Below are 14,809 nucleotides of genomic sequence, written 5' to 3' on the forward strand. Positions count from 1 at the left end.
ATAGATATTACGGCAGCTGAAAACTTTGTACAATGATCAAAGTACTATGTGAGCTATGTAAAAACTGCTTTGCTTGTATAGAATGCTGAAGTTGAAATAAAAAAATGAGTTAAAAAAAGAGTGTAAAGAAGCCTGTTGTTAAAAAGTTTTAAAATTTGAAACTGGGAGCTGACATCTTTCACCTATATGATACTGGATTAATTTTTTGCATACTAAGTGCTAAAGCACATATTGTTAATCCACAGGCAATGCCTTTTTTTTAATCTTTGGGGATGCAAAATTGCTCAAGTCAAACCAAGAGTGCAGGTCAACTATTTGCAACACAGTGGTACTTCATTTTCACATCTATGATCTTTGACAGGCCTTTTCTTCCAACCAGCTTTATATTAACACAATAACAAGTCAATGACATGCTTTTAATAGGCATAACTAATACGTACTGGAAAAACAGACACAAAGATGTTACTTGTTACTTCTCTTTATTTCAAAGCCTTTCTTTTTTTTTTACAAAGCCAAGATTACATATTGTAACAGTGCTTTGTTAATGTCAGAAGCAGAAGAAGACACCTTTCAGAGGATTCTCCCTAAACTCACAATAAATCACAGAGCCGTAATGTTATTGTACAACAGAGCACACACCGAGATACAAAAGTATTTTTGAGGTAGCCACACATCTGACTGGACAGCATCAGTAATATATCTTTGAATTGACCCGCTGGGTATTTTAAGGCCTTTTCATAACACACATAAACAACAGCAAGGCACAGGAAAGAGTCGGGGTCAGAGGTCACCTCGTATGTAAACTTGAGGCTCTTCACTTTTGTGAGCGAACATTTAGGGGCGTCTACTCCACATCCCTTTAACTTCTCAGCACTCACAAAGCCACACGGTGAAATATCAGCACCTACAAACTCAGAACTAAAACCTGTCTGTCAGAAGAGATTTTTAAACCAAACAACCAATATGTAAAAGATAAAAATTTAGGTCCGAGAATAGGTTCAGTTCTGTTTAGCTCAGTGCTCTAGGATGCTACTCTGTGGTACAAACCATGGTGCTGAGTGGTAATTAAAAAGACACACACTGCTAAAAATAATGCCAATCTGCTTAAACACACTGGCACCAACTTGCTCAACTGCTCAAAAAATTTAATTAAAAACTAAATGACAGCCCATGAGAACATTTCTGCTGCAACGCAAAGCATAGTGTTAGTTTCCTAAGACTAGCTACGACAGTTCAACTATAGCTTTGTTTCCCACAGGCTGTTTTATCTGGGGATACACATGGTGCTGAAGCAGAATGCAGACCATTCAATGCTATACATCTCTACTAAAATACATCAAACTGAAGCGGGGTTTGGTGACCATTCAAAAAGACACAAAAACAAACAGAACATTTAAACATTTTCACTCGGGAGATGCACCATCACAGTTTGTTTAAGGGTCAGAGCAAACCAATGCTCAGGGAAATAAAGCAAAAATCACCTATAAAGCATACCTCACATGCATAATCATAATCACTGGGGGGACAAAAGACAAAAAAAAAAAAAGATGCATGTATGTCTGGAAAGCTACATATTTTAAAGTGACTGAAAATAAAAATACAAAATGCAAGCATATACATAGCTCAAATTGCTGTCTGTATTCCAGATTGAGTAAAAATGTAAAACAAACAAAAAAAACAAAGTGCTACAGAAATAAAACTCCAGGCCCAACTCTGACTCAACCGAGAGTCCGACTCCATCAAATCAAATCGTCAGGTAAAATAAGCAGCTATATCTGATTCAATGAAGGGAACAACAGAAAGCTTTCATCGAGAAATAACAATTAGGGCTGCTCAGAGAGGAAAATGTCAGATTTTGGTCTTGAAATGCTGCTGTGAGAAACAAACTGCATGTTTATGCACAGTTTAAGATGAATAATAACTTATTATATCAAAAAAAAAAAAAGAATGTTATGAACCATAATGTCACAAGTTAAAGAGGAAACTTTGTTTAACTCAATCTGAAAACGGTTGTAGTGATAATTACAATATTTTGTCAAGTAACTTTGCAGCCATAATACAATTATGATAAACCTAAAAGACTGAACTTGAGATCTGTAAAATAACATTGCACATCCTGGGGGCCAGATCTCAGTGGGGTGGATTTGGGGTGGGGGTTTCTGTCAGAATTGGGCCAATAAACTGGGGGAAGATGAGCTGGAACCAACCCGTTCCCTGATTTAAATAACCTTTGTAAAAGAAGGCAAAATTACAACTTCTTATAAAGAAAAAAGGACTCGAGAAACAATTCAACATCAAGTGTGAAACAGCACAGCTAGGCTTTAGAGCAGCTGGGAAAAGCTATCCGTAAGAGACTGAAATCAGCAACACAGTTTACTGCTACACATGTCTATTTAAACCATGTATCATGTACATTTAGAGGGACAACATCTGACACATAATGAGTGAAATTAAAATTTGAGGATGAAGCATTTTGAAAGTCAAATACTGTAGAGTACAATCAACTGTTCCCCCAAATGTGACCTCTATAACCATTTCAATACCCCTAACCCTATAAGGTGCATTCATAGAGGTCACATTCGAGGTTACAGAACTTCTGCACATCTGCTGTGACTTTTTTCACATATTTTTAACCCCAAAGTCAGAATGTTTTATGTTTATGTTCGCAGTGGGACAAAAACTTGCATTACAACATGACTGAGGGTTGACTTGAGACTCCCATTTTATATTCTCACCACTGGGAGACATTAAAATGACTAAATGAGGCCTAAATAAACTTGAAGCAAAAACATAAGAGAAACAAACGCTACACTGAAGTTTTCATTTTGTCCAAGTAAAGACAACAATAAAAAAAAAGAGAAGAAGAAGTTTGGCTACTTGTGGTTAAGTGCAATTTCTTTTGTGTGGTGAGGGGTGGGGAGGCTGGTTGGCATCTGGAGGTCACTTAGTGGAAGTGGTGCTGCTGGCAGTGGATCTTCTCTTCGGCCTGGTCCAGAAGCTCCAGCATCTCCTGGATGATGGCCTGCAGCGCACGTCCCAGGTCCTCCCCACTGTAAGGCTTTCCGAGGGGAGGCACATGAACGAAGGCAGAGCGACCATGGCTCAGGTACAGAGATGTGTAGTAGGTGAAATCACACAGATACCTGTCAGGGAGGAGAGCACGGCAATGAAAAGACACATTAAGACTATAATAATACTGGATTTAAGTGCTCTACTGGTTCATTTATTAACATACTTCACTTATACATAGGCAGTACACAGGTATTCAATACGCCCTCATCAACCAGATCACAACATCAGCTGGCATACTTAAGGGGTGTGTTAAGTATTTTTCAACTTGGACCCTATTTTCACGTGTTTTTGTGTCTAAGTGACAAATGGAAACACTACATTTTTAAAATTCAGGTTCAGTATTGAGGATGATGGCAAAGCAGGCTGCAAAGTAACCACTCAGAGCATGTGTGTACTGTCAATGTACATTTGCTATAAGTGCTTGTTTTGTCACTGACAGGCTCAGATTATTATTTTACATGTCTGACAACATTATGGAGAGGATCCCTATGGATGAAGACCTTTTTGTTATAGACTCCATTTAAGTAAAGTAATTTTAGCGTGTATGGATCCAACATATTTTCATATCTAACTGGGGGGATTGAGGGTTTATTTTAGCCAAACCAGATTTGGTTGTTGAAACAGTGGACAGATGAACCAAGACAGGTTTTGTGAGTTTTATTTTGTGACTGTCAACTCTGAATAAGTGTGTTTTGTGATGGTAAAATTACTGTTTATTTAAATGGAGTCTGGTGGTTTTGGCGATAGCTATTTCAGGGCTGTTTCTGGTTTAAAAAAAAACCCAACAGGATCTTACTCTTTAAAGGGATCCTTTCCATAAATTGCCAGACACTAAAAAATAGTTTCAGTGGCAAAAACAAGCATTTTCAGTGGACGTAATTGACTGTATGAACTTGCCCCAAGTGGTTAAATTGCAGCTTGTTTCGTCTGCCATCTGCAGCACTCGCTCAATCCTCGACCAACTACAAAAATTGTTGTTCCTGTCACTTTGACAAAAAAAAAAAAAAACATGGGAAAATGGGGACTTGGTTTAAAAATAGTAAATTTACCCTTTAATAACACAATTTTCAAACAAACAATCAGTTTAGATAAACTTACCACTGTTGATGTTGTCACTACAGCCTGACTAATGTCTAAGGATGGCTGATTCTATCTTACTACAAATATTATATCTGCATAATTGTCAGTCAGTGAGAAACAAAACATTTAGCACACCTGGCTAAAGCTAATGTAGTCTTCTCATACAACAGTCCTGTAATAAATTCTACCTTCATGAAGGTTATAATGTTTAGTTTTTGTTTGTGTGTTTGGAACTCAGAAACTGTGTGTCCTTTTTGGATGCAGTTTGTGGAGCTGTTAAACTATATTGTGTTTTACTTACCGATTTTTCTAACATTTTTTCCAACTCATCTATGTCAAGGAGGGTAAACTCAATAACAGGAATACATTTTTGTTGAGTACAACAAAGCTACAGAGACTGGTTAACACCTGCTCTAAGATTAGGGGGATGTCCCAGCTCAGTCTCTGCGCTCTGGCCTACTCACCCCATCCTGTGTATCAGGGTTCCACCTGCTGCCCTCTGGGCGGAGGTATAATGTCCCTACGCTCTGGATTTACAGAGCTTAAGGCTCCTTCATCTTTAAAGCGAATGCTGCCATTAACCACAAACTACAGTCCACCTTTTTGTTGCGCTTTGTATATTCTGCTGCTTGCACTTTTTTATTCATTGTGCTTTGCAAACTTGACGTTTGCTATCACTTGTAGTTGATAGTATTCATGTTGTGGCCTAAACATTTTACCCGTGTTTTTTTTGTTGTTTATTGAGCTGTCACAGAATTGCCATCAAGGGACGATAAAGATTTATTGAATTGAACCTATCTGTATTATGCAATACAGTTCAACAGCATCACCAACTGCAGCTTCAAAAATGATCATCCCAGTCCCACTCTGTGTTATTTAATATGTTGGATGACTGACTTTATATGGTAATTTGCTACTTTTACTCCTCTGTTCTACTTGATTTGCACAGATTGAACAGATCTGAATTATTGTTAAGCAATAGTGCATCCTACTTTTACTACACACTTTGTTGCACAGTTTCACTTGAGCTATCTGTCAAACTAGAACATCCCATATTGCAGACAGTTAACATTGTGTGCGGCTGATTTGTGCATTTAACAAAGTGATGTCAATTTGTGGAGCCGGAGCACGTGGCCAGGAGGTGAGTGGCAGAACAAATGGTTGATTCTGTAACAAATAAGAGTAAATAATTACCTTCCAGCGTCTTTGGAGACAGAGACAGCTACTCCCAGCCCCGAGGCACTCACTCTCTTACAGACTGATTCCATGTCAATAACTGAGTTGATACAGTCCGGGCCTCCCACAATGCAACACTGTGAATCAGGACAGAAGCTGCTGTTGTCCAGGCCCTTATAGCCGTGATTTCTGCCACACTTCTCCAACGTGACAGTGGTGGCCATACCTGAGACTCCAACATGAACGACCAACTGGCAAACAAAGGAAGAAATTCAGCACAAGTCAGGATTAAGAAAATATCCCTGTCCCAAACATAAATTAATCACAATATGTCTGTGGCAGCTTTTTATTGACTTCTCTGCTTGTTTGAACCTGAGGTGTCTAAAACGAGCAGAAACACTCTTATATTTGACACAAAACACAGATCTGAACCCAAGAACTACGAAACCAGAGGTGATATGAAACCTAAGTATCAATTTTCACATTTCAAACGCCCTCATAGAGAGCTTGCGTCAGAGCTACGCTCAAGCCAGTAATTTGATAATTGCATGTAATTTAATTCAGCTCAGAGTGTGTTGCGCACATTCATTATTATTTGATTGTTCTCAGGGCCTCGCAGATCCAGTTATAACTTAAATATGCCTTTACACAAGACCTGAGACCTGTGGCAGTAAAATCAGACCAAACCTGAAACTGAGGCAGACACAAGTTTCTGTATTGCACCTTTAAAATTGGAATAATGCGGAGAGGTCACACCACATTCTCCTCTTACCAGTGGACGATACTTCTTCCATAATGAAGGAACCAAACTCTGGACTGTCTGGTACTCTACAGGAACCTCGGATACATGCAAGTCCACTTCACTGCCCAGTCCGAGCTTCTTCAATTCCTGTCGGGACAATGAAAAGCATAAAAACTGAAACACGTACTTGCATTTTAAAATTGCTGTTTTTTTTCCTGAGCATCTTGCAGTGATGAAGGTGACGATGAGTGAATCTAGAAGGTGTATCTTTGAGTTTAGATGACACACATGTTGTGAAACTGTAGCTGATAACCTTGATGAACAGAATGCATTCTTTAATTTGCCTTTCACGTCTCCAGTTGTGTGTTAGTTTAGTAAATTAACACAATTAACACTGCTCATTATTCTCTCTTTGCCTACTCCCTCAACACCCATACTTACTGCACACTGACAGCTAATTTTTCCTTAAAATACGTCCTTAAATTTTGCCAGAGTCAGCTTATAAGGGTGCTATTGCCCCATGGACACTACACATACATTATCATATGGCCTACACTTCGAACTTGACTGGTTTGACTGATGCAAATCCTTGGATTTTGTACGTACTCTTGATATTACGAGCATTCGCACATTTCTTAGTCAATATTTTACATATTCATCCTCTCTGTTTTTTGACATTGTACAGCTGTTTTCATTTTAAAAAAACAGACACAAAATATATTTTTTCTGTTTTTTTCCCCCTGTAAATTCCTATTTTGGATTCATGATTCATGAATTTTGTAGTACTTGTTTTTCATTATGCACAAGTCAGATTCCTTGTTTAAAAAACAAACAAACAAACAAAAACTATTTCTGAACCAATGGTGATGATGTACGGCCCAATATTTCTGTGGAATTTTAGTTACCTGCTAAACTAAGCAGGTATATTTCAGCCCTGTTTTGCTCTTTCTTAGAAGACATATGTCTCTAACTTGCCCTGTCCTTTTCAAATAATTTTACCTTGCGCTTAATTTGAAAAAATGTGCATTATGACAACCAAAAAAAAATTGAATTGCGACACTCAACAGTCTTCATATATAGTATAAAACAAATCAAGAAATAAAAGATGCAATCATACATGTTTTAAGTAAGATAAATCTGTGTCAGTTCACAGCCAGTGGGCTGACACCTCCCCCTGTCTCCCTGCAGGACAAATAGCCCTGGACACTGACCCCCACTTGTATTGAAAAGAGGCTTGTTTGACCACGTCTGTGACCCCGCCACAAAGCGGCCTTTTGTTTGCCTTTAATATCCTTATCAAGTCCGTCTAGACACCCTGACAACCAACCTCATCCCCCACATACAGTTTCCCCAGCAGGACACAGAGAGCCTCCATGACACTGCTGCATGCCGTGAAGCCGGCCGGTAACTATCAGAGCATCATGTAACCACCACTAATCAGGCTAGACGTTCGTTATTCATTTTGAAAAAGTCACACTTTATGCAGACTGTCAAATTTTGGCAACAAACATAATGAGATTTATCCAGTTGTATGCCATATCTACGATGTGATCAATGGTGATGTTTTTGAATCTTAACAGTCTCGTTTTAATCCAAGAACCTGCCGTACTGATTTCTGTTTGATTTATTTTAACACCATAGAAAAAAGAAATAAATATGTGCATCAAAACAGTGATAGAAGGGTAAAACACACCTGTACTGCTACCCAGCTGGCGTTGACTGTGTGCTCTCCAAATGGCCCAAAACCTGCAAAACACGTACGTTTATTTAATGTTAACGAACCTGTTTGGATTCTTCTCAAAATGACTAAAATTTGCACCTTCACAAACAGAAATGAAGAGCAACTATGTTCTGTTTGTCCTTCCAAAATGAACAGTGAACATTTTTGGTGGTATCAAACCAAAACAAATGCAAATACATTTAATTTTGCAGAGATATGAATGTAGTGTAACCTCCAAAAGGCTATGAGCTATCATACGTAAGCTTACTATACCATCTGTGTTGTTGTTGCTAGGGCTTGAATAGGGATCACTAAAAATATTTTATCATATGCCTGCTAGATGCTGTCAAAAAATGTATTGTGATTACTTTGCTGAATACAATATAAACTGTTAACAGTATACAGACATAAACCTTCCAAGATACTAGATTTTCAGATAAAATTAACACTTCAAAATAACATTATAAATGTCTACAGTGCTGCAGCATGCTGCTTTCCATGAATTACCAAATTAAAATCAATCACTATCACTAAAAGTCCCTCCGCACACCACTCCATATGACCTGTGAAATCACAGCAGCAGCCTATGTATATTCACTCAGGCTTGTTTATGTAGGGATCTATGAGCTGATCCCCTTCCACCACCCTTGCAAGGGTCAGTGAGTCCCTGGGGGTTGGGTGGAGGGGGGGATCAGTCTGTCTGACAGGCTGCTGAAAAGGAGCAGAGTGAGGGGCCAGCAGCTGCCAGCCGGCCGGCTATTGTGAAGATGCTGTTCCCAGGCAATCTACACGTCTTGTATCAGCTGGGACTGCGAGCTTCTGCACCCCTTTGTGTCTGAAAAGTCACTGCTTCTGTTTTCCTCCACAGACTCAGACTGTAGTCCGTGCTCTTATAAAATGTTAGATTTAAGTGGCACGAAGTGAACTTAAAATTTGTCTTGTTTTGGGAAAAATAACCATTAATAATACATCAATATTCACTGATATATTCATGCCACTGCAATCATTGCTTGGGTTTTCTTCTGATTTAATAAATAGTAGGACTGTGTGTTTTCTAAAATGAAACATGCAGAGCAGCTTCAAAGATAGATTGGACACAGATGGAAATAAGAGTTGTAGACCAGACTTTGTAATGCACAGCAATGTTATTAGATCTAAAAACAAATTGGATGAGCTTCCATACAGAAACTAATACAGTGAAATATCAATACTGGAATACTGTTGATTACTTGTAGTTATGTAACTTACTTCTAACTATCAGCTCTATAATGACACCATGTCTGGACAGAGGCCTGATGCAGAGAGCAGGTCCAACTGTTGTGAAACTCACAATACAAAGCCATGATGAGGAAGAAGCACTCAGGCACAGTTTTTCCTTTGTCAGAAAAGCTGAAGATGATTCACTCTTGCTACAAAATTCCTCCCTAAGATACTCCATATGAGTCCTACAAAAATTAAGGTAATAATATGGTTAATATCAACAATAATTTGAGCCATAGATTCCTCATTCATGGTTGTCTGTCTGTAGTTTATTGTTCCTGGAACATACTGAAGTGAAAGTTAATAACTACATCATAGCTTTGATATCATTATAATAATAACAATAATAATAACCATAAATAATGTTTGAGTTAACTGTGATTGTATTATTCAATCTATGTATTGGGGCCACATTTTTATCATTGTAAGCTCTATAGCTTATTGAATTTCTCCTCAGGGGGATTAATAAAGTAAATAAACTTAAACTTAACTTATAGAGAATTAACAAACATTAAATTCTTACTGAATGATGTTAGCATTAGCCGACATGTTTAACGTTACCTTATATTGATTGATGTGGCCTTTTTAATACGACAGGAAATAACGGCAAATAGATGTCACCTAGCTTGTCAGAAGCACTACTTATATATAACTACACCTAAAATAGCTGAACACCGCTGATACGTTGTTATTAATACAGCTGTAAGCAAAACCTGTCCTTAAACTGTCAGTAACTGCCGCGGAGTGAAACACTAACAGCCTGACGCCATTAACGTTAGCGGCTGTCATGTCCACAACTTTTCCCCCACTTCACTGTGATGTTCAGTGTGCCCACAGAGACGACAACAATGGCTGTAAGACGGAGACAAACCTGTAACGACCACAGTCCGTTTACTGTTATCCATCTCCCGTCCTGTCGCTGAGGCTCCGTTGCTGTTTTTAAGTCTTTACTTTGAACCAGGACCGGAGAGAGACAGTCAGTACCCTCCACAGCTGACGGCTCCGTCTCCCAGACACAAATGAAACCTGTCCGCCTCGCTGCGGGATGCGTGAGACGTGACGTGATGACGTCAGACCAAACGGGGTCTCAAATGTGACGTAATAAACAAATAATAGAGTGTGCATTAAATTGAAAATAATCAATAAATAACGAAATCTAATGAACTGTGTACCGAATGACATGTGGACATGCCAATAATAAAATATTTAAAATTATTTTAAAACGTAATAATTGATAATGCCGTATAAATTAAAGTAATTAGATTATAAATTATTCTTATAGTAGGCCTATGAGAAAATTACTGAAAGACAACAAGCTTTTCCACAATTCTTGATTTTAACAGGTTGTATTTTTTTTCCTTTTTCACTACATATAGTCCCACAGGATCTTTGCCTAGTTGTTCTCAACCCCTTTCGCTGGGGGACTTGGGGGCTTCTAGTCCATACTCAGCACAGATGTTCCTGTACACTATCCATGCCACTTGGTTGTGCCTCTCAGTGTACATTGTCCCAGCTTGCATCTGATATCCTACTGCTGGACTGATCTTAGGGGCCACTTTGAACAGCCTGCACCTCGGGTCCTATCTACTATGGTAGACCCGTGCCTTTATGGATCTGGTGCTCAGGGCCTGTTCTTGTGCTGCCACGATCAAGACCTCTGTGTTGTCCTTCAGGCAAGCCTTCTCAAGCCACTAGTAGGATTTCCTGATGTCAGCCACTTCCTCTATTTGCTGATGGTACATCCCATAGAGGGGTTTGGTCTTCGACGATATTTCCTCTTCCTCATCATCACCCTCTGTCCTCTGCTGCCAGAAGCACTCAGTGACCAGGTCATCCTGGGGGGGCATCTTCCTGATGTGTTCTTGGATGCTCTTTGTTTAATCCTGAATCGTGGCTCGGACACTCACTGATCCTTGCCCTCCCCCTTTTTGCTGCTCATAGAGTCTCAGGGTGCTTGACATTGGGTGGAACCCACCATGCATTCTGAAGAGTTTTCGTGTCTTGACATCAGTGGCATCCATTTCCTCCTGTGACCAGCTCACTATTCCAGATGGGTATCTGATGACTGGTACGGTTTACATCTTGATGGCTTTGGTCTTATTCTTCCCATTGAGCTGCCGTCTTAGCACCTGCCTTATTTTTTGTAGAAGACCTGAGCACAAGCTATATTCACAGAGCCTTTACTCTCTGTTTCACAGCCTCGTCCTACATTTAAAAAGTATGCAGCAAAACAACCAAAGAGCTAATAGAACAATGGTCATATCTATCAGTTAGTAAGGGGTCGTCAGTTTACTTGTAAGAAAATAAACTAAAAAATATGTGGAACTCCTTACACAAAATAAAGTGGCAAAAAATGAAAAACATACTTTTAGTAGTCCCAACGTTTTTCATTTTTTGAAAATTTTTTTCATGTACAAACATTTCATGTTTTTTCAAATTTTCTTTTTACTTCATTTGTTAGAAAAGTTGAACAGCTTTTTGTTATCACTAGGGCCTACAGTATCCCTCCCTGGATCACTCGTCCTCCAAAATACTAAATGACAATTTAATAACTTAAGCTTTGACATCATTATAATAATAACCATAAAATATTTCCATAAAATACTTCTGGTGGAAAGTATCACCAGCCTTTTAGCGCTTCACTCTCACACATCTATTTGGCTCCACTCGACCTAAATATGATGTAGAAATGTCTGGCAGTACCTCTTCTTGACTGCAGAGGGCAGCATCTCACACAGCCATTATTACGCACCACAGCACCGGAAACGCATTATCAGAAGAAGAAGAAGAGTAGGTTGCAAAATCGTGTTACTGAAGGTCCAAAACAGCAAGTGAAACTTAAACCTTAAAATATACTATCACAATGGTAAGTATTTTACTGTGGTGTTCAGATTAAGTGTTTTATTTTTAAGTAGCACCCCTGCTTCTAAGCTAACGCTAACTGTGTTGGCAGCACTGTAGCGCCGGGTCACAATGATGCTCGTTATGCTAGCCAAGTTAAGCTAATAGCTACTGTAGCTAAACTGAACATAATTGGCACAAAGCGGCTGTTTTAAAATGTGTGGCGACTTTACAAGCAGCGACAGGAAACCTCCATATCATGCTGAAGTGATGATATGAGCTTACTAAACGTTAAATTCTGGTGGTTTGTTGTTGCCTGTCAAAGCGGCAAGTTTGTATAGTGAGCGTGACGCTATGAACACAGGATTCACATAGAAATGCATGCTATGAGAAGCTGCAAATAACAACTGCCCCCGTCACCCTTTGTCAGACACACTGCTGGGTCAATCAATGTATCAGACAACTTCTAGTAACGTTAGCTGTGTATGTATGAAGACGAAAGTTGTAGTCCTGGGAGTCAAGCTTACCCAGGTAACTAGATAATGTTGATGATAGGTGGTTTCCTACATGTGACCTGTGTTTTTTCTGTCATTTAACAGCTTCCACTATCTCTGCTGAAGACTGCCCAGAACCATCCTATGGTGAGGAGACACTGAACTCTTTCTGCTGTCAAGTAACTTGTGATATCACTGTGGTAACTGCATATATTTTAATGCCAATTATCTATACATCATTTGATTAAATACCCTGTCAATCATTATGAGTAAGGTGTATGTCAGTGTATCAGATTAGAAAGTGATCAGTGAAAAAATCCATACAGACTGAAAGCAGTTGAGAAATACAGTAAGTGTCTTACTGTATGTAAAACTATGTAAAGCAAGTAATCTTTCACTGAATGTAGGTCTGTAAGCAGAAGGTAATATTGTTTTAGTCTGTCATCCAATTAGTTTATTTTTTAGAACAACTTGTAGGCAGTTACATGGGTTTGGCTGTCTGCTTCCCTTTGACTTCGCTTACATTTTTAATATCAAATCAAATCTATCTATATAGCACATTTAAAAAAATAAACGCAGTTGATCAAAGTGCTGTACAAATGAAAAGAAAGACACACAAATCACATAGTACTATAACATGTACAAATAGGGCTGCAACAATTAGTCGACTTATCGATGACTAATCGACTATTAAAATAATCGGTGACTATTTTAGTACTCGACTAATTGATTTGAGTCATTTTTCATAGAAAAGTACTATAAAAATACCCCAAAATACTCTTATTGCAGCTTCTTCCATTCAAATATTGGCAGCTTTACACACCCTCCCATGATGGTGAACTAAAACCCTTTGGCATGAGTACGAAACAAAACATTAGATGACATAATTTTGGGGTTTGGGAGAGACAGACTGACATTTTTCAACATTTTAACACATTTTTCGATAAAATGATTAGTCAACAATGAAAATAATTATTAGTTGCAGCCCTATACACAAATACAAAACAGAGTAAGACCGAGATAATAAAGATAATAAAAATACTGAAATATTAAAACCACTACGAGCAACCAAAGGCCATTGAAAACATGTGCATCTTAAGATTTGTCTTAAAAGTGTTAATGGAGGGGAGCATTTGATCGAGAGTGGAAGGCTATTCCAAAGTGTTGGAGCAGCTACCGCAAAGGCGTGATCTTTACTGTCTAATGTCTTTCTATGTAAGTACTGCGTCTGTGTGCCTCTGTTGCTACTTCAGCTTTGACTGGGTCAGTTTTCTGGTGAAATTTGTGTAACATGACTCGATAAATTACCTCCAATCTAGGCTGCCCTCTCACCTTCAAAATTTAATTGGCTGAAGTTCAGTTTGGTTGTTTTTGCTGTTATTGGGAAACAGCCTAAAATAATCCCTGTGTGTAGTTTTTTGGGGTTATACCACAAGAAAACTTGTGCCCTAGCTTCTGTTGTACACCCTGCACTGTGTTGTCAAGACTCTAAAGCAGCTGGCTGTTTCTTTGTGCCCTTGTCTCCCCAGCTGGTGGAGCTGAAGAATGGGGAGACGTACAACGGTCACCTGGTCAGCTGTGACAACTGGATGAACATCAACCTGAGAGAAGTCATCTGCACCTCGAGGGTAAAGCTGAGTTTGGGTTTTATACAATTATACATCTGTGTGTCCAGTGTTTACATGTAGCTTTAGCTGTAGGTGTCAGTGTCTGCAGAGTCCGCTGTAGATATGTAGGTGCATCTCTCTGAAAATGTAACAGCAAAGAAAGTGAGTGTTTACAAGCACTTACAAGCATACAAGCACTCTAAAGTACACATTTTTAAGGTTTGTTTCTCTTTTTTTGTCCTGTAAATAATTACACAAACAACTTGGGACCTAAGAAAGAAAAACAGACAATAGAAATGTCAATCACAGTACAAAACAGTACAACCTGGCATTATAATCTTGGTCTACAGACCTAAAAGGTGTAGAATGAAGCTCGTCATGGCCACCCTTTTTGCAAAACAAATTTGTCGTTAAAACATGACTAGGATGCAATGACACCTCCACTCCACTCTAACAGGATGGAGATAAGTTCTGGAGGATGCCTGAGTGCTACATCAGAGGAAGCACCATCAAGTATCTGCGAATCCCCGACGAGATCATCGACATGGTGAAGGAGGAGGTCGTGTCGAAGGGCCGCGGACGTGGAGGCGCCCAGCAGAACAAACAGCAGGGCAAAGGAAGAGGAGGAGCCGGCAGGGGTGAGTGGAAACGCTCTCTGCTGATCAGACAGACTACTGCAGGGGCGTGCTTTTGTGCCTGCTGTCAATATTTACATCTAAGATCATAGAAAAATAGTCAACCCAGTGCAATGATGTCCTCCAAGATAATATTTGCCACTTTGTTTGCAGTAAACAAAGTTTGTTGTTGTTTTTCAGTT

At 39.1% G+C, this 14,809-nt stretch overlaps 2 protein-coding genes across 2 annotated transcripts in view; one reads left to right on the forward strand and one right to left on the reverse strand.

Moving 5' to 3' along the window:
• Positions 1-462: 462 nt before the first annotated feature.
• On the reverse strand, positions 463-10,070 carry LOC126396817 (pyroglutamyl-peptidase 1-like). The gene is made up of 5 exons (XM_050055144.1): positions 9,922-10,070; positions 7,764-7,816; positions 6,101-6,217; positions 5,347-5,579; positions 463-3,143 (listed from the first exon to the last, which is right to left on the reverse strand). The coding sequence occupies exons 1-5, from the start codon at positions 9,953-9,955 to the stop codon at positions 2,945-2,947; spliced, it is 636 nt and encodes a 211-aa protein (XP_049911101.1). The 5' UTR covers positions 9,956-10,070; the 3' UTR covers positions 463-2,944.
• Positions 10,071-11,793: 1,723 nt separating this feature from the next.
• Positions 11,794-14,809, forward strand: part of lsm4 (LSM4 homolog, U6 small nuclear RNA and mRNA degradation associated) — a 4,546-nt gene continuing 1,530 nt past the window's right edge. Inside the window, exons 1-4 of the mRNA XM_050055620.1 lie at positions 11,794-11,916; positions 12,491-12,532; positions 13,915-14,013; positions 14,450-14,630. Coding sequence (XP_049911577.1) covers positions 11,914-11,916; positions 12,491-12,532; positions 13,915-14,013; positions 14,450-14,630 — 325 coding nt within the window. The 5' untranslated portion in view covers positions 11,794-11,913. The remainder of the gene's footprint in view (positions 11,917-12,490; positions 12,533-13,914; positions 14,014-14,449; positions 14,631-14,809) is intronic.

Source organism: Epinephelus moara, chromosome 10 (genome assembly GCF_006386435.1).
Source record: "Epinephelus moara isolate mb chromosome 10, YSFRI_EMoa_1.0, whole genome shotgun sequence".
Classification (NCBI taxonomy): domain Eukaryota; kingdom Metazoa; phylum Chordata; class Actinopteri; order Perciformes; family Serranidae; genus Epinephelus; species Epinephelus moara.